General features: G+C 42.6%; 1 protein-coding gene across 1 annotated transcript in view; it reads left to right on the plus strand.

Moving 5' to 3' along the window:
• Positions 1 to 2,381: 2,381 nt before the first annotated feature.
• The window catches only part of RNF32 (ring finger protein 32), a gene marked incomplete at both ends in the record, with an annotated part of 33,959 nt that continues 8,497 nt past the window's right edge, over positions 2,382 to 27,843 (plus strand). The window contains 6 exons of the mRNA XM_079711803.1: positions 2,382 to 2,396; positions 2,937 to 3,219; positions 10,789 to 10,931; positions 13,803 to 13,835; positions 14,399 to 14,523; positions 14,668 to 14,776. Of these exons, the coding sequence (XP_079567929.1) occupies positions 2,382 to 2,396; positions 2,937 to 3,219; positions 10,789 to 10,931; positions 13,803 to 13,835; positions 14,399 to 14,523; positions 14,668 to 14,776 (708 nt within the window). The remainder of the gene's footprint in view (positions 2,397 to 2,936; positions 3,220 to 10,788; positions 10,932 to 13,802; positions 13,836 to 14,398; positions 14,524 to 14,667; positions 14,777 to 27,843) is intronic.

Raw genomic sequence — 27,843 nt, forward strand, 5'->3', positions numbered from 1 at the left:
AGGGAGGAGGGGTGGGATGGGTTGGGGAGGGCAAGGGAGGAGGAGCCCTGGAGGCGGGGGTAGCCGGGACTGTCTTGTGCAGCCCCAAAGGTCCTCGGGTCCCCAGGGCAGCCCGCCTACTCCGTGGCCATCCCTTGGGAGGACCTAGAACGGTCACTGTCTGAGAACCTCAACCAGCCCGTTACTGAAAGGGGGTCCACGGTTAACACATACAGTTGACCCTTGAACGAGGGTGTGAACTGCGGGGCCCACCTGCAGGCCATACCCGGATTTTCTTCAGTAAATATGTACCGCAGTGCTACACTCTCCCTGGCGGAGGACGGGGGTCGGGTGGAGGCTGACTCTGGGACTTGAGCGTCCTGGGGTTTTGGTGAAAACCAGCGGGTCCTGGAACCAGTCCCACGGATACCCAGGGACAGGAGGACTGTCATTTTACAACTGTTTCTGTGCTTCTGGCCAACCTGGGTGGAATCTCATCAAAAATGTAAAACAAGGAATTCCTAAGTTATAAAACTTGGCAACACAGTGTGTCCAATTGTCTTTTTTTTTTTTAATTAATTTATTTATTTTTGCTGTGTTGGTTCTTCGTTTCTGCGCGAGGACTTTCTCCAGTTGTGGCAAGTGGGGGCCACTCTTCATCGCGGTGCGCGGGCCTCTCACTATCGCGGCCTCTCCCGTTGCGGAGCACAGGCTCCAGACGCGCAGGCTCAGTAGTTGTGGCTCACGGGCCTAGTTGCTCCGCGGCATGTGGGATCTTCTCAGACCAGGGCTCGAACCCGTGTCCCCTGCATTAGCAGGCAGATTCTCAACCACTGCGCCACCAGGGAAGCCCCCAATTGTCTTTTAAAAACTTTCTCTGGTGTTCCTGTGTTTTTAACTAGCATGTTTATAAATTAGCTTAAAGTCACTTAGACAAATCGGTAACTAATGACTTTGCCACCACAGTGGTATCTTTTTACCAAGCCCTACCTCTTTTTTTTTTTTTTTTTGCAGTACGCGGGCCTCTCACTGTTGCGGCCTCTCCCGCTGCGGAGCACAGGCTCCGGATGCACAGGCTCAGCGGCCATGGCTCACGGGCCCAGCCGCTCCGCGGGACGTGGGATCTTCCCAGACCGGGGCACGAACCCATGTCCCCTGCATCGGCAGGCGGACTCCCAACCACTGCGCCACCAGGGAAGCCCCCTACCTCTTTTAACTAATTGTTAACAATGGAATTTACAAAGAAAAAATATTCCTATTAATTTTAGCTCTTAATACTGGGTAAGGATTAAGTTTCTAACCCTACTGCTGCCACAGACTAATTATATAATTTTGGAGGAGTCAGTAATCTCTGGATATGTTTTCTCCTTTTAAAATGAAGTTGGGGGCTTCCCTGGTGGCGCAGAGGTTGAGAGTCCGCCTGCCGATGCAGGGGACGCGGGTTCGTGCCCCGGTCTGGGAGGATCCCGCGTGCCGCGGAGCGGCTGGGCCCGTGAGCTATGGCCGCTGAGCCTGCGCGTCCGGAGCCTGTACTCCGCAACGGGAAAGGCCACAACAGTGAGAGGCCCACATACCACAAAAAAAAAAAAAAAAAAAATGAAGTTGGACTAAATAGTTGAAAATAGTTTCTAATGCTGAAATTTAACGACACTATAGGACTTACAAGGGGCACAGTTTTTAAAAGCTCTTGATGTTAAGCCCAGTGGCTTACAGTGTAGACACTTGAGATAAAATTGTCGACTGCAGATAGCTAGCTATGATTATTAAAGAATTGTTAGGATGACGCAAACTATATTCTGCCAGGTTGTAGGCATTTTGAAAGTAGAAGGTGATCTTCCAGCATTTTAAATACCTTCTACCATTTCTTCAGCCTAGACTGTTGTGATGAAGTATTAGATGGAAACTCCTTCATTCTCCTCTTGATGCCAGAATTGAAGGGGAACGGGGTTGCCGTAGAAGCTGTCACCTCACTGCTAAGGGGTCTTGGGGATCTCACAGACTCCTTTCCACTGTGCTTGCTTTCCTCATTCTGCACTCACCCCTTAGGAAGCTCATTCTGCGGGACTAACTGAATGTAGGTGTTGATCCTGAGATACATATTTGGGATTAATTCGTCTCTTGTCTTACAATCAGGCCCTCAGCAGTACTCCCTAATTACTCCAGCAGATGACCGACTTGAGTTCCTCTGGGATCACAGCACAGAGCTTAGTGCTGTGCTGGTGCGCATTCATCATCAGTTAGACTCTCCATATTTCTCTTCCCTGTAAACTTCATCAGAGATTTTAGGTACACTCTAACGTTGGCTTTCTGTTGGCTTTTTTACAGTAGAAGAATCAAAGGACTGGGATATGAAATGATGATATAATTTGATATAGCCAAGCAACCACTTCTCCTGAGTCAGCATGTTAAAAAACAAGGTACACAATCCTTTTTAAAACATACACATTGTTTTACTCATGAATATATTTTAATTCAGCTATCTGACAGTATAAAAAATAGTTTGCAAACCTTGCTTCAGTGAGGAACTGTCAGCTGTAGTACTTGGTGTAAGCATCTCTTAGCTGCATGGAAATTGTATTTTGTATAAGTTTTCACTAAAAAAAGCATACACTTAAATGCAAGATTCTCTTTAGTATAACAGAAGTAAGCTTTGCCTGGAGTCTAATTATAGTGAAACAGAATGTGCTCAGTCACGCACAGCTTATATACGTCAGAATGCATATATTCATATTATGATTAAGGCCTTAGAAATTAAGTGAAAAGATGTTACTATGTCATTAACATAAATGGTGAGACTGGGCTTTACTCCCCTGACTTGGGTTACGATGGGTGAAGCATTCTTTACTACTGGATTTGGTCTGGTATGCCATCAAGGTTGAGTGTTAAAGCATAAGCTTTCTTGTAAATGGTACATTAGATAATGTTCTTCATGTAAGGCTTTTTTCCCCACTTTCTAGGGTCATTCGTCTAAACAGGATAACTTAGCAGTCACTGCAGTGGCTTTACAAGATCACATTTTACATGATCTTCAACTTCGAAATCTTTCAATAGCAGATCATTCTAAGACAAAGGACAAATGTACAAATGTACATTCTTGGACAGAGAACAGATCCAAGTCTCTAAAAAGAAATACAAAAGCAGTAATAGATACTGGACTTAAAAAAACCACACAACGCTCTAAAGTTGAAGATCCAGAAAAAGAATACGTTCTTGATCCAAAACCACCACCATTAACTTTAGGTAAGCTAATCTTCATTCGTATTTTGACTTATTAGAGCTAAAGAATCTAGTTGAGATTAATAGTACCATTTTCTCTGGTATAGAAATTATTTTAACTTATAATCTTACAGAAAGATATGTCTGTACTGAAGTTTAAAAGCGATAATGGGGCCAATTTAAGCAAGAAAATAAAGATAGTAATGATAAGTAGAGTAAGAATAAGTAAAAACAGAATAAAGTAAATATCTATTAATCTACAGTGACATAAATAAATAATTGAAGAAATAAATTAGTAATGGGAAAGGCTCTTTCTTACAGTAGAATAACAACTGTAAGTATAGTAGACCAGAACTAGAAATAGAAAATCACCATGTGGTAAAGAACACACTGATAACAACCATCTGAGGATGCTGGAACTAGCAGGGGAGTTGCGTTGAGACAAGGTGGGGGCACAGCCTCATGGCATTGCCCCAGGGACCAACTCACCGCAGGAGAAGTGACAGCACCTTTACCAAGTGACAAAGTCCAACGCCAGGCTCTCAGAAGGACACAGATCCCTCCTAGGGCATTCTCGCCAAAGATGCATCTCCAAGTGTAACTCTGAGAAAACCTTAGATGACCCAGGTGGAAGGACATTCTACACAGTTCCTGGCCAGCGCTCTGCAAAAGCGTCAAGAGAAGCAAATAAAGACTGAGGTGCTGTCCCAGATCCTGGGAGGCCAAGGGGACAGGCCAACTGAGCCCTGTGAGTGATCAGGGTCAGAACAAAACGACGTCAGTGAGACAAGAACGACATCCTGCAGGGAGTATAGATTAATCGAGCACGTTGGATCAACATAAATTGCTAGATTGGACCACTGCACTCAGGTCGTGTAAAATGTGAACATCTAGGGAGGTCGAGTGCAAGGCACGTGAGGATTCTTTACACGGTTTTACAACCTTTTACAAGTCCGAGATTATTTTAAACTGCAAAATTAGGAACAGAAAAGGTTTTGATTTTTATTTCTTATTTTTATTTTTTGCAAGGGAGGCTGGGAAGTAAGGTCCAGCTGTGTGCCCAGGAGGAGGGGAATAGGCTGGTGAACATCAGCTAGCTTCTGCCATAGATTCAAAGGATAAAAAGGGTTTATCCCTGTGAAGAACAGAGGAAGAATGTTCTTGACGGAGGAGAAGACAGAGGCAGGGCTCTGAGGCAAGAGACCTGGGGCATTTGAGGAGCTGAAATAAGAACAGAGTGGCGGAGCCTGGTAAGCCGGGATGGAGGAGAGCGAGAGAGCAGGGAAGAAATGGGAGGGGTTGGATGAGGAGAGGGGCTTGGGGGTTTAAAATTTTTGTTGTGGTAAAATGTACATAACATCTGCCCACTCTCACTACTATTATTCAACATAGTTTTGGAAGTCTTAGCCACAGCAATCAGAGAAGAAAAAGAAATAAAACGAATCCAAATCGGAAAAGAAGAAGTAAAGCTGTCACTGTTTGCAGATGACATGATACTATACATAGAGAATCCTAAAGATGCTACCAGAAAACTACTAGAGATAATCAATGAATTTGGCAAAGTAGCAGGGTACAAAATTAATGCACAGAAATCCCTTGCATTCCTATACACTAAGGATGAAAAATCTGAGAGTGAAATTATGGAAACTCTACCATTTACCATTGCAATAAAAATAATAAAATACCTAGGAGTAAACCTACCTAAGGAAACAAAAGACCTGTATGCAGAAAATTATAAGACATTGATGAAAGAAATTAAAGATGATACAAATAGATGGAGAGATATACCATGTTCTTAGATTGGAAGCATCAACATTGTGAAAATGACTATACTACCCAAAGCAGTCTACAGATTCAATGCAATCCCTGTCAAATTACCAATGGCATTTTTCACAGACTAGAACAAAAAAATTCACAATTTGTATGAAAACACAAAAGACCCTTTCATCACTTTAAATATTTCCTGCCATTCCCTTCTGGCTTGCAGAGTTTCTGCTGAAAGATCAGCTGTTAACCTTATGGGGATTCCCTTGTATGTTATTTTTCCCTTGCTGCTCTTAATATTTTTTTCTTTGTATTTAATTTTTGATAGTTTGATTAATATGTGTCTTGGCATGTTTCTCCTTAGATTTATCCTGTACAGGACTCTCTGTGCTTCCTGGACTTGATTAACTATTTTCTTTGCCATATTAGGGAAGTTTTCAACTATAATCTCTCCAAATATTTTCTCAGTCCCTTTCTTTTTCTCTTCTTCTTCTGGGACCCCCATAATTCGAATGTTGGTGCGTTTAGTGTTGTCCCAGAGGTCTCTAAGATTGTCCTCAATTCTTTTCATTTTTTCTTTATTCTGCTCTGCAGTAGTTGTTTCCACTATTTTATGTTCCACATCACTTGTCCGTTCTTCTGCATCAGTTATTCTGCTATTGATTCCTTCTAGAGAATTTTTAATTTCATTTACTGTGGTGTTCATCATTGTTTGTTTGCTCTTTAGTTCTTCTAGGTCCTTGTTAAACGTTTCTTGTATTTTCTCCATTCTGTTTCCAAGATTTTGGATCATCTTTACTATCATTATTCTGAATTCTTTTTCAGGTAGACTGCCTACTTCCTCTTCATTTGTTTGGTCTGGTGGGTTTTTACCTTGCTCCTTCATCTGCTGTGTGTCTCTCTGTCTTCTCATTTTGTTTAACTTACTGTGTTTGGGGTCTCCTTTTTGCAGGCTGCAGGTTCATAGTTCCTGTTGTTTTTGGTGTCTGTCCCCAGTGGGTAAGGTTGGTTCAGTGGCTTGTGTAGGCTTCCTGGTGGAGGGGACTGGTGCCTGTGTTCTAGTGGATGAGGCTGGATCTTGTCTTTCTGGTGGGCAGGACTGCGTCCGGTGGTGTGTTTTGGGGTGTCTGTGAACTTCTTATGATTTTACGCAGCCTCTCTGCTAATGGGTGGGGCTGTGTTCCTGTCTTGCTAGTTGTTTGACATAGGGTGTCCATCACTATAGCTTGCTGGTCATTGAGTGGAGCTAGGTCTTAGCGTTGAGATGGAGATCTCTGGGAGATTTTCACCATATTACATGAAGCTGGGAGGTCTCTGGTGGACCAATGTCCTGAACTCAGCTCTCCCACCTCAGAGGCTCAGGCCTGACACCTGGCCAGAGCACCAAGACCCTGTTAGCCACATGGCTCAGAAGAAAAGGGAGAAAAAAAAAAAGAAAGTTATCAAAATAAAAAATAATTCTTAAAAATAAAAAAATTACAAAGTAATTTAAAAAAGAAAAAAAAAGAAGAGAGCAGCCAAACCAAAAAACAAATCCACCAATGATAACAAGCACTATAAACTATACTAAAACAAACAAACAAACAAACAAAAACCAAACCAAAATAAAATGAAAAAACAGACAGACAGAACCCTAGGACAACTGGTAAAAGCAAAGGTATACAGACAAAATCACACAAAGAAGCATTCACATACACACTCACAAAAAGAGAAAAAGGAAAAAAAAATATATATATGTCTATATATTTTTTAAAAAGGAGGAAGAGAGCAACCAAATCAATAAACAAATCTACCAATGATAATAAACTCTAAATACTAAACTAAGGTAAACATAAAACCATAAACAAATTAGATGCAGAAAGCAAACCCCAAGTCTACAGTTGCTCCCGAAGTCCACCACCTCAGTTTTGGGATGATTCGTGGTCTATTCAGTTATTCCACAGATGCAGGGTACATCAAGTTGATTGCGGAGCTTTAATCCGCTGCTTCTGAGGCTGCTGGGAGAGATTCCCCTTTCTCTTCTTTGTTCGCACAGCTCCTGGGGTTCAGCTTTGGATTTGGCCCCGCCCCTGCGTGTCGGTCGCCGGAGGGCGTCTGTCCTTCGCTCAGACAGGACGGGGTTAAAGGAGCCGCAGCATCGGGGGCTCTGGCTCACTCAGGCCGGGGGAGGGAGGGGTACGGAGTGCGGGGCGAGCCTGCGGTGACAGAGGCCGGCGTGACGTTGCACCAGCCTGAGATGCGCCGTGTGTTCCCCTGGGGAAGTTGTCCCTGGATCCCGGGACCCTGGCGGTGGCGGGCTGCACAGGCTCCCGGGAGGGGAGGTGTGGAGGGTGACCTGCGCTCGCACACAGGCTTCTTGGTGGCGGCAGCAGCAGCCCCAGCGTCCCACGCCCGTCTCTGGGGTCCGCGCTTTCAGCCGCGCCTCGCGCCCGTCTCTGGAGCTCCTTTAAGCAGCGCTCTTAATCCCCTCTCCTTGCGCACCAAGAAACAAAGAGGGAAGAAAAAGTCTCTTGCCTCTTTGACAGCTCCAGACTTTTCCCGGACTCCCTCCCGGCCAGCCGTGGCGCACTAGCCCCTTCAGGCTGTGTTCACGCCGCCAACCCCAGTCCTCTCCCTGCGCTCCGACCGAAGCCGAGCCTCAGCTCCCAGCCCCGCCCACCCCGGCGGTGAGCAGACAAGCCTCTCGGGCTGGTGCGTGCCCGTCGGCACCAATCCTCTGTGCGGGAATCTCTCTGCTTTGCCCTCCGCACCCCTGTGGCTGCGCTCTCCTCCGCGGCTCCGAAGCTCCCCTCTCCGCCACCTGCAGTCTCCGCCCACGAAGCGGCTCCTAGTGTGTGGAGACCTTTCCTCCTCCACGGCTCCCTCCCACTGGTGCAGGTCCCGTCCCTATCCTTTTGTCTCTGTTTATTCCTTTTTCTTTTGCCCTACCCAGGTACGTGGGGACTTTCTTGCCTTTTGGGAAGTCTGAGTTCTTCTGCCAGCGTTCAGTAGGTGTTCTGTAGGCGTTGTTCCGCATGTAGATGTATTTCTGATGTATTTGTGGAGAGGAAGGCTATCTCCACGTCTCACTCCTCCGCCATCTTGAAGGTCCCCACACATGCTCTTAATTATTATCCAAACATAGTATTGCACTTGGGTTTGCTGCCTTTTCTTGCTGATTTGCTGGAGTGCTTTGTGTTCTCTTCACATTAATCCCATGTTGTTTTAGCCACAGACAATATCTTCTCTGGGCCTGTCAACATCTTTTAATTTTATGTCTGATTTTATATTTGAATAAAATCTTCATTCTGATTACTGTTAAGTTTATCAGTTTTTCTCTTTATCGTTTATGATTTGGGGGATTTAAATCCTTACCCATTCTGAGATCACAAAGATGTCCCGACATCTTCTTTACTACCTTTGAAATTTTGCCTTTCACAGTTAGAACTCATCACAGTATATTTTGCAAATGGTTTGGGGAACATCAGTTGGTATAACAATTTAGGTTAGATTCTTCCCTCAAACCATAAACCATCCTTAGCTGGCTGTGGCACCACCTTATGTATATATCAACTTTTCTGTGTTTATGGGAGAGAGGGAGAGATAGTGTGTGATTTGGGGCGTCTGTTTCTACGTCATTATCTCACTGTTTTAATTTATATAATTTTGTAATATGTCTTAATAACTGGATAGGAAAAGACCCAAAATTTGTCCCAAAAATCTCTTCCAAAAATATATTCTCTCAATACATTAAAATACAGTAGGTAGGGACTTCCCTGGTGGCACAGTGGTTAAGAATCCACCTGCCATGGGGCTTCTCTGGTGGCGCAGTGGTTGAGAGTCCACCTGCCGATGCGGGGGACACGGGTTCGTGCCCCGGTCCGGGAAGATCCCACATGCCGCGGAGTGGCTAGGCCTGCGAGCCATGGCCGCTGAGCCTGTGCATCCAAGCCTGTGCTCCACAACGGGAGAGGCCACAACAGTGAGAGGCCCGCGTACCGAAAAACAAAAGAAAAAAGAATCCACCTGCCAGTGCAGGGGACATGGGTTCGAGCCCTGGCCCGGGAAGATCCCACATGCTGCAGAGCAACTAAGCCCGTGCGCCACAACTACAGAGCCTGTGCTCTAGAGCCCGTGAGCCACAACTACTGAGCCCGCATGCCACAACTACTGAGCCCGCATGCCACAACTACTGAAGCCCGAGCACCTAGAGGCCATGCTCTGCAACAAGAGAAGCCACCGCAATGAGAAGCTCGTGCACTGCAACGAAGAGTAGTCCCTGCTCGCCGCAACTAGAGAAAGCCCGTGCGCAGCAATGAAGACCCAACGTGGCCAAAAAATAAATAAATTTTTTTTTAAATAGTAAAAATAAAATACAATAGGTGGTCTTTCATTTTATCTTCATGGAGACATTTCTTCTAGAACCTTCCATCATCCTGCTCCCATCTGGACCGGTTGCTCTGTGGGGCTGGTGCAGAGCTGTTAACACCAGATCTCTTCTCAGCATCATCCTGTGGATTGAGGACCTTTGGCTCTTTTGTGTTAGGTCTTCTTTCCCTTAGTTGACTCGTGCCCTGCAGTGAAGTTATCCCCCAGGAGCTTCCTAAGAAAGAGTGCATGAGAGGCCACATACAGGCTTGCAGACAAAAGATACTTTTATTCTGCTCTGACATTGGATTGTGGCTAATAAGAGATTTTGATATGGGAATCTTTATCTCAGAATTTTGAAAGAATTGCCTTCTGGTGTCTGTGTTGCTATAGATATGTCTGATATGATTCTGATTCCTGGTCCTTTGGGATCTTTTTCTGCCTCTGCAGTTTCACAGTGAAAGGACTTGGTGTGAGTCCTTCCTTCAGGGCCTTGCTGTGTCCTCTCAACTAGAAATGCATGTCCTCTGCCGGGAGACATTTGGACTCTTTATTTACTCTCCGTTTTCTTTGTTTTCTTTCTGGAATTCCTGTCTTTCAGATGTCAGACTGATCCTTCAGTTTTCCTATTTTCTGTCTCCTCCTATATTTTTCTACTTTGAGATTATCTTAACTTCCTCTCCCAGGCTTTTGGTTGACTTTCACATTTCCGTTAAATGCTGAAAGGTTTCCATTTTCAAGAGCTCTTTTTGGTACTCTGAGCGTTCCTGTTGCAGCCTCCTGTGCTTGTTTGGTAGATGTAACCCTTCACTCTCTGTCCCTGAAGACGGCCCTGTAGGTTGACTCCATGTCCACTCGATGGTCTGGGGTCGGGGTGGAGGGAGTACTGCCATCCTGCCGAGCTGTGGAACTTCCTTCTTCAGAGTGAGTGTTTCCACCGGAATGGTATTTCCGCATACCAGGCCTGCTCCAGGGTAGGCACGCGGTAGGTTCTCAAACACCGCTGAAGGAAGGGACTACCCTGACAGTGATTGCATGTCATAGGAATCTTTTAGCAAGGGAAGAACTGGATTGATGCTCACTTTACAAAGGTCACTGACGGCAGAAACAAGCTAAATTGGAAGGAGGCAATGCCAAAGGCCGAGAGAGAAGTTAGCTGAGAGATGGGGAAGACCTTTGGCCAATACCTGTGAAAACATTTGTAAAAGTGATATCAGTCCGGCCTACCTTATAGAATCATTATGAAAATGAAATAGATATGAGGAATACTTTGTAAATAAAAGTCTAAAGCATAAATGTAAGATAGTATTCTCCTTGACTTCTGTGCACCCGTAAAAAAGCAGCATTCTAAATATGGTGGAATAAAGTATGCAATGGAAATGTTTTGCTTTAATATTTGCAAAATAATGTCATTAAAATTATGCATGAGTTACCATATTCTGAAAGAGATTTAACTTACATTTCATATTGTTTTAACTTCAGCACAGAAGTTGGGCCTCTTTGAACCTCCCCCATTGCCACTGTCATCAGATGAATGGGAAAAAGTGAAGCAAAGATCCATCCTGCAAGGGGAGTCCATGCAGCCGTGCCCAATATGCAAAGAAGAATTCGAACTTCGCCCGCAGGTGTTTAGCGTGAGCTTAGATAAGCAGGCCCGTGGGGCATTCTCTAGTGACTGGTCTCTGAACTAGGGCTAAGGGAGTCCATGCTTCATTTTCCAGCCTGTTCCTCCTATGTGACCCTCAAAGACTTACATTTTGTTTCCATTAATTAAAGTATGTGTGTGAGAAAGAGCTAAACACCCTCATTAAACAGTCTTATTTACTGAATACTGTTAGTTCTCAAGTACAACGTTTGTACAAAAGGAATGTTCCCATTCCACTGGCTGTCAGCAGCTGGGGGTGAGTGGGGACGCTGCTGGGAAAGCACCGAGGGCAGAAGGATGGGGAACTTTTAAGTTGTTTTGTGACTTGAAACCATAAAAGAAAAACCAAGCTTGAATATCTCCAAAGAATCTGTGGAAGGATCTTTAAGTAAAATCTTTTAACAATCTTTATTCATGAAAGTTTACCATAGTAAGATTGATGATAATATGCATAATATACAATCAATCTATGTCATAGGGGTTTTTTCTATACATACTTTGTCTGCCTAATTAAATTTTAATCTCCTGAAAGTTAGGGACTCTGCTATTCTTAGAATTTTTTTTTTTGAGCTAATGGCCACCGTGTAGTGATTTCTCACATGCATAGCATTATGCTTCCTACACAGAGGCACTTGGAACTTTGCTGTAAAAAATACAGCAAATACAGTTAAAGGCAGGCTTAAAATTCACAGCCTAGGAACCCCAGCTTTACTTACTATACTGGCACGCAAACCCTCAAACTTAATTATTTGCTTTAATAAGTTTCACTGTTAATGAGTTAGTTCACAGTCATAAAATTTTGTTCTTTACTAATTTGAACTCACACGTTATTTTAAACATACTTATAATGTTCCAGTTCTCTATCAGAACCTAATCTTACATATATGAAAATTGGATATTTCAGAAAGATATTAGCCCTTAAAGCACAGAAATACCTCTAGGATGATTTAGCATTTTAGTAGCAAAAGAGCTAATAAAGCCACAAGGAATCTTTCTGGCCCCAGCAACCTCTTTCTTAATTATGCTATAAATATCTAGCCTGACTGTGGTATGAAGAATGAAAGTTTGAAGTTGAATATCTTAAGGGGGAATCAGGATGCAACATGCCCACCATTTCTTCCATTTTGTTTTTTATAAATTTCTCACTATAGTATTTTTGGTTATAGGTATAGACACGTGTTTATTTTGCATTTCTAGTTATTGTTCTCATGTTTAGTTTTTTCCTTAGTTATAAACAATAGTTGGCATTTTCCCGACATTTAATGATTTGAGAAGGCTTCGGTTAATCTCATGTGTCTCTGAGGTAGGCATTATACCCCTTTAACAGATGAGGACATAAACAATTCACGTGATCCACAGTAGGCCAGCTCAGGAAGTGTGCTTGGGACAGCTAGAATCTAATCTGAACTTCTGGGACATTTTTAGTGTATGCACCACCGCTGAATCGTTTATTTTTGTTATCTCAGAGAGTGTTTGCCAATAACAAATATTTATGGACATTAAAAGTATATATATATATATATATATTTTTTTTTTTTTTTTTTTTTTTTTTTTTTTTTTTGCGGTACGCGGGCCTCTCACTGTTGTGGCCTCTCCCGTCGCGGAGCACAGGCTCCGGATGCGCAGGCTCAGCGGCCATGGCTCACGGGCCCAGCCGCTCCGCGGCATGTGGGATCCTCCCGGACCGGGGCACGAACCCGTGTCCCCTGCATCGGCAGGCGGACTCTCAACCACTGCGCCACCAGGGAAGCCCTAAAAGTATATTTTAAATATACAGAGTAAAATATTATTCAATATAGATCATCAAATGTCTGTTGATAGATAAAACACTCTGAAAGATGATTCTACTGAGAATGAGCAATTGAATACACGAAAGGTTGCTGTTAGATTCAAGGGTGATAATTAAAAAGGACCCTCATTACTGAGTTTTTCCAATTTAGGGTTATTGGTGGCACGCAGTAAGTTTGAAGGAAAGGTTTTAGAACTTTCTAAGTTCTATTTGTTCTGATATTTCTTCCATTCTTCCCATTAAAGAAGAAAAGTGTAGACCGAAGGAAGGCACGGGGGGGTCACTTTGAAACTGGAAAGTTTCACCAGGATCACATGGCCCTGGGAAAGTGGAAGCCTGCACTGCTGGTGAAATGCCTCTGCCGCCTCTCTCCGTCCCACACATTCGGAGAGAGGCCGCGGGCGCCTGAGTCGCTTCGTGCTGGCTGTCCTGGTCTCACCCCTCCCTGGCCTTTCCTTCCAGAAGAGCCAGCTACCTTTTTCTTCATTCAGTCCAAGCTCCTTTGTCACAGCCCAGAATGTCATCACTTGGTGGAGAATTTGGGTCACAGGAAGGTGGAATTTTCTGGAGACCACACTTCCCCTGCATTTAAAAAAGAAAAAGTGATTCATATGTCTCTAGGGTGTATTGCTAATTAAATTTAAGAGTGCAGTTGAGTTGAACAAAGTCCTAAGGAAAGATACTTGTTTTCTCTTCTCTGCTCCCCGCCCCCCAGCCTGGGTCCTCACTAGCGTGCACTCTCTCTTTGGATCTGCCCAGAAATACTTCTCTTTTGTAATTGTTTCCGTTTTAAATATACACTCATTCTACAGCAAACTTCATGTGTTCGTTTGATGTTTCAGATTGTTGTTAATTTTTCTTGTTGAGATTATATACCTGTGCTATGTTAAACGCTAAATATTGTAAATATCAAAGTTGTTAATCTGCTTTGTAAATTTGTCAAAGAAACAACACAGCCTACTTTTTAAATAGTCAGAATTTTTCTTTTAATTAATGCATTTATGCTGCTTCTCTTTTAAACTAATTTAAACTTCAAACATCTCTTTGTCTTCTCGTGAACAGGTGCTGCTTTCGTGTTCCCATGTGTTCCACAGGGTGAGTAACCCGCCTCTGTCCTATCCTGAAGTGCTCGCAGCATCCTTGTAGCTCAGAGGGGTGGAGCCTTGTCTCTCTCACTTAAAGGCTCCTCAGAGGAACCATTTATTTTATCCATAATCACCATTTATGCTTAGAAATATGACTTTAGGCTAGAGTACAATTCATCCTGTTTTGAAAATGGTGAATTTTCTGTGGCAAAAGAGCCACAGATGTTTGTATGAGAGAGTGTGGCTGGTAAGGCACATCAGAGTGGGTGGCAGCTCCCATCCTCTGAGTTCACTGCGCAGTCGCCCGTATGCAGGGACCATCCGCGAGGTGTTCCCAGTTTTTGATGTATCTGCATGTATATTCTTGTAAAATACCATTTTTGGAACAAGTTTCAGGAGGAAGGTGTTAACATCTGATGAAACTTCTTCCCTTCATAATCTGAATTGGACTAAGTCTCCAATTGGACTAGTCTCATAATTATGAGAGAAAAAAACACTATAATTACATTAGAAGTAAAATTGTTGTTTGTAAGTAATTACTCGTAAAATTTTAAGTGAAATGTTTTTCTTCAGGCATGCCTTCAGGCTTTTGAAAAGTTCGCAAATAAAAAAACCTGTCCTCTCTGTAGAAAGAACCAGTACCAAACCAGAGTGATTCACGACGGCGCCCGACTCTTCAGAATAACGTGTGCGACCAGGTAAGGGGTCCCCGAGCCACGGGAACATGCCTGCCCATCTGAGAGGGTGCTTGGAGGCCTTTGGAAGCTGCTGGGGGGTCTTCCCTGTGGCCTGGCCGCATCCCGGGGCTGGCACGGCGGGGCTGATGGGGTTCTGTGCTCCAGGATCCAGGCCTTCTGGAGGGGACACGTGGTCAGGAAGTGGTACCGGGAGCTGAGGAGGACGGTGCCGCCCACGGACGCCAAGCTGAGGAGAAAGTTCTTTGAAGCAAAGGTGGGTGTGAGACCCTCGACACTCCAGGCCGGGTCCCTGCCAGTGACTCATGGGTCATGGAGGCCAGCGAGGCCATGAAACCCTGAGCTTTACTTCAGTTTGGGGCTTTCTACAAATGGTTGAGATGCGGGCACCTTAAACTGGCTTTCTAACCCAGGCGGTCCATACTTTCAGATTTCCTCTTCTAGTCAAATCATAAATTCATAAAATTGGAATAAGGTTAAATTCAAAGCAACTTCTGTTTGGCCATTTTATGACAGTTGTTTAAATAAACATCCCCTGAGAAATGGAAAGGAACTTAAAAAAAAAAAAAAAAAAGAAAGGCCCGCAGTGCTACCATTTTATTGAGGACCTCCTGGGGTCACCAAAAACGTTTTAGAAATAAATAACTACAGTTTCTACCCTTTCTTTTAACCATTTTTATCTGTACTTTTCGGCTTGTTTGACAACTTTGTTATGTGCCTCATACAAAAAGGCCAGGCCCAGAGGAAGGAGCGGCTACCCGGGCCACAGTCCCCGGTCTACCTTCCCCAGCTCTGCGGCTTCAGGCCAACAGCTGCAGCTGTGGCCTCAGAGTCCGCGCCTGTGATGTGAAGGCAGTAACCCCTCCCTGCAGAGCTGCTCCAGCCCTGAGAGCCGTAGCACACAGTAGGCACTGGAAAATTTGTATTTATTACAAATGTTAACATATTGTTCAAGTTAATCTTTATGTTGTTTTAGATTTAGTGCTAGTCCACATTTCTTTAGGATAGCACTGTATGAGAGTATGGTATTCTGATGATGTGACCCTCAAATCACTAAGATAAAACTCACAGTCACACTTCCCTGTTAGTTATTTGTGGAAGCATCACTCACACATTTATTTCGATCTTTTCTAAACGCACCTATTTTTTGAGCTGCACTCCCATGTGGAACAATGAGTGATAGAAAATTACCCTTCACCGTGTGCGGGATCCCCTTTCTTCCGCTGTATGACTTCCGTGGGCGTGTGAAGCGTAAGGACCTTGGCCCCCGTGCAGCTGCCATCAACACATCAACCCCGTGCTGTCGTCCGACCCCCGGTCTGACCTCAGGCCGCCGGGCTGCTGTCTGTGCGTCTCCTTCTCTGGCGTCTTGCAACTTCGCCCACCTTCTGTGTGCCGAGGTGGGAGGTGTGAGGGGCTTCTTCACAGTGTCCCAGGACTGCGCGGGAATCCTAAGAGTGAGAGGATTTAGGCTCGACTCTAAAGCAGTGCGATAATAGATATTTTTTCTAATACCCTTCCTGATCGCTTAGGTAACTGTTCCAAGCAAGGTGGCTATCAGTATGTGCAAAAGAAAATCAGAATCATGGCTTATGTGATGTCTGTGCCTCAGACTTATCAAGAAACTATACTTGATTTGCCCTCAGGAGTAGGAGACCATTAAAGGCAGCATGTGAGCAAATGGCCTTAAAATACTGTGGATCTCAGGCTTCCCTGGTGGCGCAGTGGTTGGGAGTCCGCCTGCCGATGCGGGGGGCGCGGGTTCGTGCCCCGGTCCGGGAGGATCCCACGTGCCGCTGAGCGGCTGGGCCCGTGAGCCAGGGCCGCTGAGCCTGCGCGTCCGGAGTCTGTGCTCGGCAACGGGAGAGGCCGCGGCAGTGAGAGGCCCGCGTACCGAAAAAAAAAAAAAATACTGTGGATCTCGATGACGGAGGTTGAACAGTGGGTGGAGAGATTTGCTTCTGTGGTGCCGGTCAGCTGGAGATGCCCACGGTGCTGTCCCCTGTCCGGGCTCTAGGAGGCACCCCTCTGGCAGGGTGGGCAGTTTCTGCAGCCGTTCTGGCCTTTGGAGAAGTCAGGGGCAGAAGCAGTGGGGTGAGAGGCTGTGATCGAGAATCTGGGATTCTACCTTGTTTTCTCCTAGTCATTCACACCCCTTCCAGCAGGACGGGGCGCGGAGGACGTCTGGGACAAGGGATGGGGTCCTGTTCTGTTGCACTTCTGATCATTTAGGAAATGACTCTTGCAATTTGATGATTTTTCCTACCTTTTCCAACTTGATGAAACTCACAGGCTGAGCTATAGGCATGATCTAGGAAGCGTTAATCCACAACTTTAAAATGCCAATGTGCTTTAATGGAATTTGAAAGATGATTGAACTAGGTCACTGAATTTCATTTTACCCAGGATTCTATAGATATATCCAGACTGTATGGATGCACACAAATGATAGTTTGAGAACTATGTCAGTAAATTGCTATAAGCTATTGGGTGAACAACTGTCGAGGAACTGGATTTTCACACAATCTCAAAGAATCATCCCACACATCAGTGAGAATTTATAAAGAGAATGAGAAGTTGGTACACTGGAAAGGTCTGGTAGACATCTTCGCAGCCCAGTGACCACCACTCGCTGCACAGAGTGACCCATGGGTCCCTAACGTGCACGGGGAGCACTGGGACCGAACACAGCCTTTGCACCTTCATACCAAAGCTGCTTCACCTGAACCCAGTCATGAGGACACATGTAACCAGGTAAATCCAAAGTGAGGAATATTCTGCAAAACAGCTGACTTCAATTGTAAAATGTTATAAAGAAAAGAAGAGGAATGTTCTAGAACAAAGATGTCTGAGAGATATAATATTTAAATGTAATGAGAGGTCTTTGATTGGATCCTGGATCAAAACTAAACGTAAAACCAGTACTACAATTGGGATATGTGGGGATATGAACATGGACCACATATTATACAGTAGTCATGTGTAAGTTGTGTGTTCATTGCAGTGTCACTGTCAGGTACAGTGTCCTGGTTCTCAGGAGTCACATGCTGAAGGATTTAGGGGTGAAGTATTGTGATGTCTGCATCTAACCCTTAAATAGATCACACACCCCCATATACACATGTACATCCGAAGAGAGAATACAAATGCAATGAAATGTTAACAATTAAAATGTAAAGATAAACTCTATATGAAATGTAGAACTAGGATGCACAGTTTCTAAATCCCAAGGAGTTGGGCTTGAGTCAGACATGAGAAGGAAGGGGGGGGCGGGGTGGAGGGGAGGAGGAGAGGGTATAAACAAAAATGGAATTCACTCCTTACACCAGAATATGTTCCATACAGAACAAAGAGTTAAACATGAAAACTTAAACATAGTAATTTTAGAAGAAGGCATTATAAAATAAATTCCTCATCTGGGAGTGAGAAGGACCTCTCTGGTAGGACCTGTAAAATGATAAACACACACACACAAACCATAAAGGAATGGATTGGTAACTACATAAAACTTCAAAACGTATGTATAGGAAGAAAAAATTGAAAGACCAATGACAAATCAGGAAAACATATTTGCAATTCAAAGGACTAGAAGCAAATATCCTTAATATGTGACAAGCAGTTTATAGGACTACAGATACGTGATTACTATATAAAAAGACGCTCAACCTTACTCATAATTAGAGAAAACTAAACTAAAGCAAAAATAAAAACCTATTTCACCTATTAGATTGGCAAGAATTGAAAATTTTGATGATAATTATCTAGAGCTCATAAGAAGGAGGGGGAAATTAGACAGTCTTATAAGCCATTGGTAGAACTAAGAATGTACCATCCTGCTGGCTAACAGTTCCCTTTGACCCCTTCTCTAGAAATTTACCCCCCAGATATGCTCATAATGTTTTCTAAGATACATTCATGAGTATGTTAACTATAGCAATGATTATAAAAGAGGAAGAACCATAAACAACCCAAGAGCCTGCCACCAAGGAAGCATGCATACAATGATTTCTTCACAGCAATTATGAAGACCAAAGTGGATATATATGTGGTGATATAAAAAGATTTCCTACAGGAACTTCCCTTGCGGTCCAGTGGTTAGGGCTTCACGTTTCCACTGCAGGGGGCACGGGTTCGATCCCTGGTTGGGGAGATAAAATCCCGAATGCCACGTGGCATGGCCAAAAAAAAAAAAAAAAAAAAAAGATTTCGTACAAGTCAGGAAAAGGCAACAAGAAAGGATAATGAGTAGAAAACGTAAGATGATAGGATAACAGTTGCAACAAACAACGATTGAGATAAATTTCTGTATTAAACAACAGATTCTTGAATTACATTGAAAAAAATCTGCTAGTAGCTGCTTATGGGAGATTTGAACCAAATGAAACAAAAATGTTCTACACAAAGACATGCTCAAGAATAAATGAGGAATGCACAAACAAAAGAAATAAAATAGAAAATCATAATAAAATAAATGAATTTTAAAATGTATTTGGGAATCTAGAATCTAACATACACTATTCTGGTGTTCATGACACTGCTATTCTGTGGTACATAGCTAAAGCTGTACTTAGAGGACAGTAGTGTCAAGTACATTCATTATTGAACAAGAAAGATGAAAGAATAATGAACCAACCATTCAAATCTTTAAATGTAGGAAGTAGAAAGTATAAAAATAAGTAATTTATTAGGAAAAAAGTAAAACTGGTAAATGAAGCCAATAGCTGGTATTTTGGAAAAGAGAAACTATAAGATAAATAGCTCATCAGAGTTTAAAAAACATTAACAGTGAGGTGGATGGACCTAGAGTCTGTCATACAGAGTGAAGTAAGCCAGAAAGAGAAAAACAAATACCGTGTGCTAACACATATATATGGAATCTAAAAAAAAAGAAAAAATGGTTCTGATGAACCTAGGGGCAGGACAGAAATAAAGACGCAGACGTAGAGAATGAATTTGAGGACACGGGGAGGGGGAAGGGTAAGCTGGGACAAAGTGAGAGAGTGGCATTGACATATATACACTACCAAATGTAAAATAGATAGTTAGTGGGAAGCAGCCACATAGCACAGGGAGATCAGCTCGGTGCTTTGTGACCACCTAGAGGGGTGGGATAGGGAGGGTGGGAGGGAGAGGCAAGAGAGAGGGGATATGAGGATATATGTATATGTATAGCTGATTCACTTTGTTATACAGCAGAAACTAACACAACATTGTAAAGCAATTACACTCCAATAAAGCTGTTAAAAAAGAAAAAAAAAGCTCTTCCAAAAAAAAACAAAAACAAAAACAGGAACAACTACGAGGTAAAGTCTCACCAGGGTTAAAACAAATTAGATAAAGCAGAATGCAGATACACAGAATGGGAGGCATAATCACATATGTGGCAATTATCTCTAAATTATAAAAGACTATTGTATACAACTTTGTGCTGTTAAATCTGAAAATATAATTGAAATTACCTCCTATAAAAATAGCAAACATAGAAAGAAATATAAAATATAAAAATGACTGAGAAAGGGGCTTCCCTGGTGGCGCAGTGGTTACGAGTCCACCTGCCAATGCAGGGGACTCTGGTGGGTACGAGCCCTGGTCCGGGAAGATCCCACATGCCTTGGAGCACCTAAGCCCGTGCGCCACAACTACTGAGCCTGCACTCTAGTGCCCGTGAGCCACAACTACTGAAGCCCGCACACCTAGAGCTCATGCTCCACAACAAAAGAAGCCACCACAATGAGAAGTCCGCATACCGCAACAAAGAGTAGCCCCCACTTGCTGCAACTAGAGAAAGCCCACACGCAGCAATGAAGACCTAATGCAGCCAAAAATAAAATAAATAAATTTTAAGAAAATGACTGAGAAAAATTATATTAAAGCATCTCAATCTTTACTGAAAATATATTAAATTTAACAGCCATTCCTAATAATGACAGCGAACTAGAACTAAATGAAATTTCCTTGTCACAATAAAGACTATATATCAGAACCTAAAAACACATTATTTTAGATAGTGAAACCCTAAAGATGCAAAATAGTTTACCCACAATCACACTTTGGCCATTCCTTGCCAATGCAATAATACAAGAAAACAAAAATACAATGTGTGTGCATTATATAATCATGTTTATTATCTATACACATGGATTTTAAATCTATAAAATCATTTGAAAAATTATTAGAACTAAACCATTAGATGTTCAAATTCAAGATAAATATGCAATCATAATTGCATCCTGTATAGCAACAATAATCAGATATAAAATGCAATGGAAAAGGATCCCTTTCATAATAGTTAATACCTAAAAATAAACTTACAAGAAATATACAAATACTGATAAGGAAAAGTTTTTCTGAGGATGACATTAGCAACATGGCCAAATAAGTTGTCCCTCACTTGTATTCCCCCTAACAAGCAACATAGCTTGGCATTCATCCACGGACAAAACTGCCTTAGTGGGAGCTGTGGGATCCAGCACCATAAGCCAAGGGACCCAGGAGGAGTCTTACCCACCCAAGCGTCGGGTCACAGGCACACACACCTTGGTCCATGCTGTGGACCCTGAAGTGGCCCTTGAACCTGCTCCAAGCTGCCCCAGCCCCTCTCGCCTGCAGCCTGGGTGCCCCTGGAGAGCACTGCCTTAGACAATCACCTACCAACGAGAAAGCCTTTGTGGAAGCCCATGTTTCCAAAGGCAAAGTTCCAGCACACTGTTGGAACAACAAAAAAAAATACAAGTTTGGACACATTGGAAAGGGAAAGAGAATAGCCTGACTTTACCCATGTCACCCTTCCCCCAAGGAAGCACAGCTCAGGGCCAAGTGATTTCTCCCACAGGGGAAAAGGAGGGCATGTGAGTAAGTGCCTGGCTTCCCCAGCCATGTGGGACACTGCCAAAGAGGCTCATCTTTCCCTCACCCCATCCAGAGTACTGAATCATGAGCCACATGACTGGAGATGGAAAAGACTGGGGAAGCAGTAAATAGGACTCTCAGAGGACAAAAAGGGATATGGATCCTACCGGCAGTGTTGAGGACTCCATCAGGAAGCCCACTCAGGAGCCACTGGGGATGCCTCTCCTGCAGATCCCTTTCCTGGCCCCAGCACTCCACATGCCTCGCCCACACCATGTGGCTGGCTCCCTGGGTTCACCCCTGATAGTGAGAGCCAGCTTTAGCAGATAGCTAGTGAGCATGTGCAGAAAGCCAGCCCAGGTCTGCAGGCAGGGAGGCACCACCGACTTGAGCTCCAGCCTCACCTTGGGAAAGCAAAGGAGGCTGTCAGCAACTAGCCTGATGTGTTGCAGGATTGAGAGAAGGCACACATGCTTGGAATTCTGCCACAGAGGGAGCAAGGAGCGTGGAGCAGGCATATCCATAGACCATCTGAGAAGCCTCAATATCCCAGCAGGGCTGGTGGAGGGGATTTCTCTCCTGAAGTCAGTCAGTAACGACTGGGGGAGGTGACTGCTTCCTCAGATGCAAAGACAGCAACACAAGACTTCAAGGAACATGAAAATCAAGGAAATATGACAACACCAAAGGATCACACTAATCTTCCAATAACTGACCTCAAAGACATGGACATCTGTGATTTATGTGATAAAGAATTCAAAATAAATGTTTCGAGGAAGCTCGATGAGCTACAAGAAAATACAGAAAAACCATTCAACGAAATCAGGAAAACAATACAGGAACAAAATGAGAAGTTTAACAGAGGGACAGAAAAAATAAAAAAGAACCAAGCAAATTCTGGAGCTGAAGTATACAATGAATGAAATGAAAAATTCAATAGAAAGCATCAACATTAGAATGGATCAACCAGAAGAACGAGCCTGTGAATTAGAAGACAAAACCTTTGAAATTATTCAGTAAGAGGAGAACAAAGAAAAACGAAAGAAAAAGAGTGAAGAAAGCATACGTGATCTTTGGGATACAGCAGAAGAAACAATTTGTAAATTATTAGAGTCCCAGGAGAAGAGAGGGAGAAGGAGGAAGAAAGGATATAAAAAAAATAATGGCTGAGAACTTCCCAGATGGGGGAGAGATTTAGATATCCAAGTGTATGAAGCTCATAGGTCACCAAACAAACTCAATTTAAAGAGATCTTCTCCAAGACACATTACAATAAAACTCAAAAATCAAAGACAAACTGAGAATCTTAAAAGCAGCAAGAGACAATAAGCTTTTAACTAACTTAATAAGAAAATGCCCATAGGCTAACAGTGGATTTCTCAGCAGAAACCTCATGGGCCAGAAGATGCCCAAGTGCTAAAAGGAAAACACTGCCAACCAAGAATACTCTATCTGGCAAAGATGTCCTTCAGAAATGAAGGAGAGATTAAAGACTTTCTCAGACAAACAAAAGATGAGGGAGTTCATCACTAGACCTGCCTCACGAGAAATGCTGAAAGGAGTTTTTCAAGCTTAAAAGAAAGGATACTAATTAGTAACATGAAAACGTATGAATATATACATCACACTTGTAAAAGAAAGTACACAGTCAAATTCAGAATATTCTAATATTGTAGTATTGTGGAGTATTAACCACTTAACTCTCTTATAAAGGTTAAAGGACAAAAGTATTAAAAATAACTATAGCTACAATAATTTGTTAATGAATATACACTATAAAAAAGATGTAAATTGTGACATCAAAAACACAAAAGGGGGGAGTAAAGTTTTTGTATGCAATCAATGTTATCAGTGTGAAATACACTTATACCTATACGATGTTTTATGTAAGCCTCATGGTAACCACACAGCAAAACCCTACAGTAGATACACTAAGATAAAGAGAAAGGATGAGTGCATAGCACTCTGGAAAGTCATCAGTTCACAACGGAACGCAGCAAGTGAGGAAGAAAGGAACAAGGGAACTACAAAACAGCCAGAAGACAATAAGGTGGCATTAGTAAGTGCTTACCTATCAGTAATTACTCTTAATGCAAATGAATTAATTTCTCCAATCAAAAGGCATAGAATGACTGGATAGATAAAAAACAAAACTCATATGCTGCCAACAAGAGACTCACTCCACCATTAAGGGCACAAATAGGCTCAAAGTACAGGGACAGAAAAAGATATTCTACTCACGTGGAACCCAAAAGAGAGCAGGAGTAGCTATGCTTCTGTTAGACAAAATGGACTTTAAAGCTGTAACAGACAGAGAAGGTCATTATATAATGATAAAGTGATTAATTCAAGAGGATATAACAAAAATTAACTCAAAATGCATTAAAGACTTAAACCTAAAGCCTGAAACCACAAAACTCCTAGAAGAAAGCACAGGGGCAGGGAATTCCCTGCCAGTCCAGTGGTTAAGACTTCGCCTTCCAATGCAGGGGACACGGGTTCGATTCCTGGTCAGGTAACTAAGATCCCACACCGCGGGGCAAATAAGCCCACGTGCCACAACTACTGAGCTCGCACGCCTCAACGAGAGAGCCCGTGTGCCACAAACTACAGAGCCCATGTGCTCTGGAGCCCTCATGCCACAACTAGAGAGAAACTTGCACACCACAACTAAGAGCCTGCGTGCTACAACTAAGACCCGATGCAGCCAAAAAAAGAAAAATAAATAAATAAAATAAAATAAATATATAAAAAAAAAAGGCAAGCACAGGGGGGAAATCTTGACAATGGTCTTGGCAATGATTTTTTGGATATAACACCAAAAACACAAGCAACAAAAGCAAAAATAAATAAAGGGACTACATCAAACTTAACAGCTTCTGCACATCACTGGAAACAGTCTACAAAATGAAAAAAGACAACTTACAGAATGGGAGAAAATATTTGCAAATCATATATCTCATAAGGGGTTTTTATCCAAAATATATAAAGAACACATACAACTCAACAGCCAAAAAACCCAAATGTCTGATTAAAAAACTGGGCAGAGGAGGTGAATAGGCATTCTTCTGAAGACATAACAAATGGCCCACAGGTACATGAAAAAGGTCTTCAGTATCACTAATCAGGAAAATGCAAATCAACACCACAATGAGATATCACCTCACACCTCTTAGAATGACTGTCGTCAAAAAGACAACAAATACCAAGTGTCCGTGATGAGAAAAGGGAACCCTCCTGCACTGTTGGTGGGAATGTAAATTGGTGCAGCCTCTATGGAGAACAGTATGGAGGTTCCTCAAAAAATTAAAAGTAGGGCTACCATATGATCCAGCAATTCCACTCCTGGGCATCTGTCCTTCCAAAGGAGATGAAATCAAGCTCTCACAGAGATTTCTGCACTTCCATGTCCATGGCAGCATTAGGCACAGCATCCAAGACACGGAAGCAACCTAAGTGTCAGTCAACAGGTAAATGGATAAGAAGATGTCGAACATCTGCAGTGGAATTCAGCCAAGAGAAAGGAAGAAATCCTACTATGTGCAACAACATGAATGAACCTTGAGGACGTTATGCTAAATGACATAAATCAGACAGAGAAAGACAAATATGGTATGATTCCACTTATGTGTAGAATCTAAACAAGTCGAACTCACAGAAACAGAGCAGATGGCGGTGGCCAGGGGCTTGGGGAGAGGGGCGGGGGGAATGGGGAGATGCCGGTCAGAGAGCAAAGCTTCCAGTTAGGAGATGTCCGAATGCACAGCATGGTGACTACAGTTAATACTATGGTATTATAGCCTTGAAAGTTGCCAAGAGATCTGAAACATTCTCACCACAAAAAAGAAATGGTAACTGTGTGAGATGATGTGGGTGTTAACTAACCTTCCGGTGGTCATCGTTTCCCAACATATAAATGCATCAAATCATCACATTGTACACCTTAAACTTACACCATGTTGTACATCAGTTATATCCCAATAAGGTTGTAATGAGGTAGAACATCCTTGTTAAATATCAAAATATATATAAAATCTTGGTAACTAAGATTCTTGTGAAATGTTAGATGAACAGGTGATGAACCAGTTGAAAGTCACCCACCTCAGTGCACAGGGATTCTAAGTCTACAGTAAAGGACACATATGAGATCAGTGAAGAAAAAGATTGAGAAAATCAATTAATTTATGCATTCATGTGAAGGAGAAAAATAGACATTACTTCATACCTTATCCTCAAAAAAGTTCCACATGGATTAATTATGTAAATACTTTTTAAGTGAATAAATAAAATTAGTAGAATACAACATAGATGTCGTACTGGGCACTGAGCTCTGCCCGCGCTCTGGCAGGGGGAACGGCCTGGTGACCCCAGTGTGAGGTAAGAGCTTCAAAAGCCCTCCTGACGCTGCAGGTGGAGCGAGGGGTCAGCGGCCCCCACCTCACCAGGCCGCTGTGCAGAAAAGCACTGGACACACTGACGGTCGATGAGGCAAAGTGACCGCCTTCACTTGGATTTTTAGTAACAGTGGAGCATTGGCTTATACATACATTAAGACACGTATATTATTTAGGGGTTTTGGCTATTTTCTTGTGGTTTTTAAAAGATACAATCCTGTGAGTAAAATAAGTATTTCACAGTGCAATACTAGAACAGCCTGATGACAAAGAATGTTAGACATATGAAACAACCATGCACCCTGAGTTAGTAAAGAAAGAAATCATCATCCAGAGGTGCCTTTAGGAAAGACTTTTATCTTAGTTTAATAGTATACCCTATTTTACAAAAAGAATTAAATAGCATTTTTCTAATGATAGAAACTGAATTTTATTCAGTTCATCAAGGAACGTGTGTTTCAGTAAAAAAATAAGTTTGAACTGATCATTTTCCTTTAAATACCTGTAAAAATACTTTAACTTAAGCTTGTCAGTATAATGAGGCTTTAAAATCTAGAAATCACAGATTAAGATATTTAAAATAAAAATATAACTCTTGATCCTGGATTCTCACTATATTCATCTTTACAGTTTTTCAGAACTAAACATGTATCCTGAAGCCCAGCTTCAGAAGAATTGGGGTCTGTAGGTTTCCTAGTAATAGATGCAGTGAAAGATAAATTCCAAAGCCAAAGTGAACAGTGAGTTTATCAAGGCTCCTTTGGGCGGGAGACTAGCTCTGTGACAAGGACATTCCAGGAGTGCCAGGTTTCCTGCACAGGCCTGCCTTTCAGCTCTGCATTTTGACACCCGTGTCTTCACCCCGTCACCCTCCTCACAACCTAAATGTGCACAGAACTTTAGATCAGTTGACTATTAGAGATCCAGTGTTTGAATTTTAGAAATTGGAGTGTTTACAAAGCAAAATGTGCAGTGACTACAGTATCAGATATGGTAAAATTCATTACCTGTGGAACAACAGTTCTTGAATCTGGGGTGACATGCAACCACCAGCCACATTTCTAAGCTGTATCTCCATACTCACCACTGGTGACAGTTAAATTAATGCAAATTTGTCTTATGTTTAGTCTAAACAATTGAAATTGCAAATTACTAGAAGAAATAGATCATGTGATACATCCCGCTGCCCAAGGCAGATAGATAAATGTCAGATCCACCACCTCATTAGTCAGTGAGACCAAGACATTGCAGCAGCTTCTGCCTTCTCCCCCAGCAGCCTGCTGCAGTTCTGTACTCCAGTGGTCTCCAGACCTTTGGAGTCTACCGATGGTCAAAGAGAGACTCGGGGCTCCAACAAGGTCACTGCCAACTTTCAAAACCTTTCTATTTTGCCAAGTAAGAGTTAAAACCAAGCATCATACACCATCAGAATCATCTCATAAAAGGAGGACTATTTTTCAACACCAGGAAAGTTGGAAATACTTGACCACACACTAAAGGATATGCCTTTACACTGAACCATTTAGCTTTAAAAAATTTCACTCCACTGAATTCACTTTTTTTCTTTTCTGGCAGATGGGTGAAAACTTCTTTGTCATACTTGGGAACCACTGGTTTAATTACCTTCAGGGAAAAGAAGTCTAATCAACAGAAAAGAAAGGCAAAGAGGGATAATAATGTGATATTTTTAGGCACAATAAATGAGGAAGTGCTTGTTTCCTTTAAAGTTTCAAGATCTCACCAAGATGGATATGTTTTTAATACTCTAGATTAGATTAGCTCAGGCCATTCTATTTTTATAAATTAATCTATCTTACTTGCAAAAGAACTGTGGCCTTGCATTTTCACTCTTCTGTTGGAGAGGGGATTAATGAAGTCTTTTCTTACCTTAGTTTTCCTGCATCTACTGGGTCTTAACCAATTAGTGGAATACAGAGGTCATCTTTCTACAAATAGTCAAGCTTCCATATGCTGAGGATTTCTCTTCGCAGATCTGCCTTGCTTTGAAATATCACTGGCACACTCCTAACAAGACCGAAGCAGAGCAGAGTGAAGTTGTGTTACACTGTAGGTTCTTTTA

Source organism: Hyperoodon ampullatus, assembly GCF_949752795.1.
Source record: "Hyperoodon ampullatus genome assembly, chromosome: 9".
Taxonomy (NCBI): domain Eukaryota; kingdom Metazoa; phylum Chordata; class Mammalia; order Artiodactyla; family Ziphiidae; genus Hyperoodon; species Hyperoodon ampullatus.